The following is an 887-nucleotide window of genomic DNA, read 5'->3' as shown; positions in this document are numbered from 1 at the left end:
GTATATAGTATATGTGTGTGTGTGTGTGTGTGTATATAGTGTGAATACATGGCTCGATGCTCCCTTAAGTCAACAAAGAGCCTTCACCTCGGGATGTAAATCTATGGCAAAAAGCCATTCAGAGCATAAAAGTATGACTCATCAAAATATTCTTGAATATACAAATGTAGCATCTAATGTATCCAACATGTATTTAGTAATATTTACATGATTCCTGGATGTATTGACTATTGTATGGTGCAGCATGCCCGACCAGTTGTTTGTAGTTTGTGTGTCACTATATGCACATTTCAAAACAGAGCAGGTATCTATAGTCTATACTACAAGTAAAGATGTCTACCGCCACGGATGGAAGGTTCTGCGGATTCGTAGATCTTGACATATGTGCAGACGTGGTGCAGCTACTCCTACAGACACTCGCACAAGTGACAGTAGGTAAAAGCACTCAACCACAGGATATAGAACGGGCATGGGTCAATCTGAAGATCAACTGTAAGACGAGGATAAAAACCACGGCTAATAAAGCCAGCGAGAGAAGCAAACCGGTATGGATATGCGATGAGGTTCACTGTATATACATGCCACTGGTCCACATTCTTCTGTCAATACATATAATGGTTTATGTATATAAATACATTTATATATATATATATATATATATTTACACGTGTATGTGTTTGCGTGTATATATATATATATAAATTATATTTCTTATACATTTCTTATTTATATGTATATATTGATGTGTGCGTGGATGTGGGTGGTTGCGTGTATATATATATATATATGTATATGTACATATATATATATATATATATATATATATATATATATATATATGTGTGTGTGTGTGTGTGTGTGTGTGTGTGTGTAGTGTGTGTGTGTGT

General features: G+C 35.1%; 1 protein-coding gene across 1 annotated transcript; it reads left to right on the top strand.

The window, feature by feature from the left end:
• Positions 1–332: 332 nt before the first annotated feature.
• SARC_17468 (hypothetical protein) lies at positions 333–545 on the top strand (the record flags this gene model as incomplete). The annotated part of the gene is made up of 1 exon (XM_014288439.1): positions 333–545. A coding segment is annotated over one exon (213 nt), but the record flags the coding sequence as incomplete, so codon positions are not given.
• Positions 546–887: the final 342 nt, after the last annotated feature.

The sequence above is a fragment of the Sphaeroforma arctica genome (genome assembly GCF_001186125.1).
Source record: "Sphaeroforma arctica JP610 unplaced genomic scaffold supercont1.10871, whole genome shotgun sequence".
Classification (NCBI taxonomy): domain Eukaryota; class Ichthyosporea; order Ichthyophonida; genus Sphaeroforma; species Sphaeroforma arctica.
This window is presented reverse-complemented; position numbering and strand designations above follow the sequence as displayed.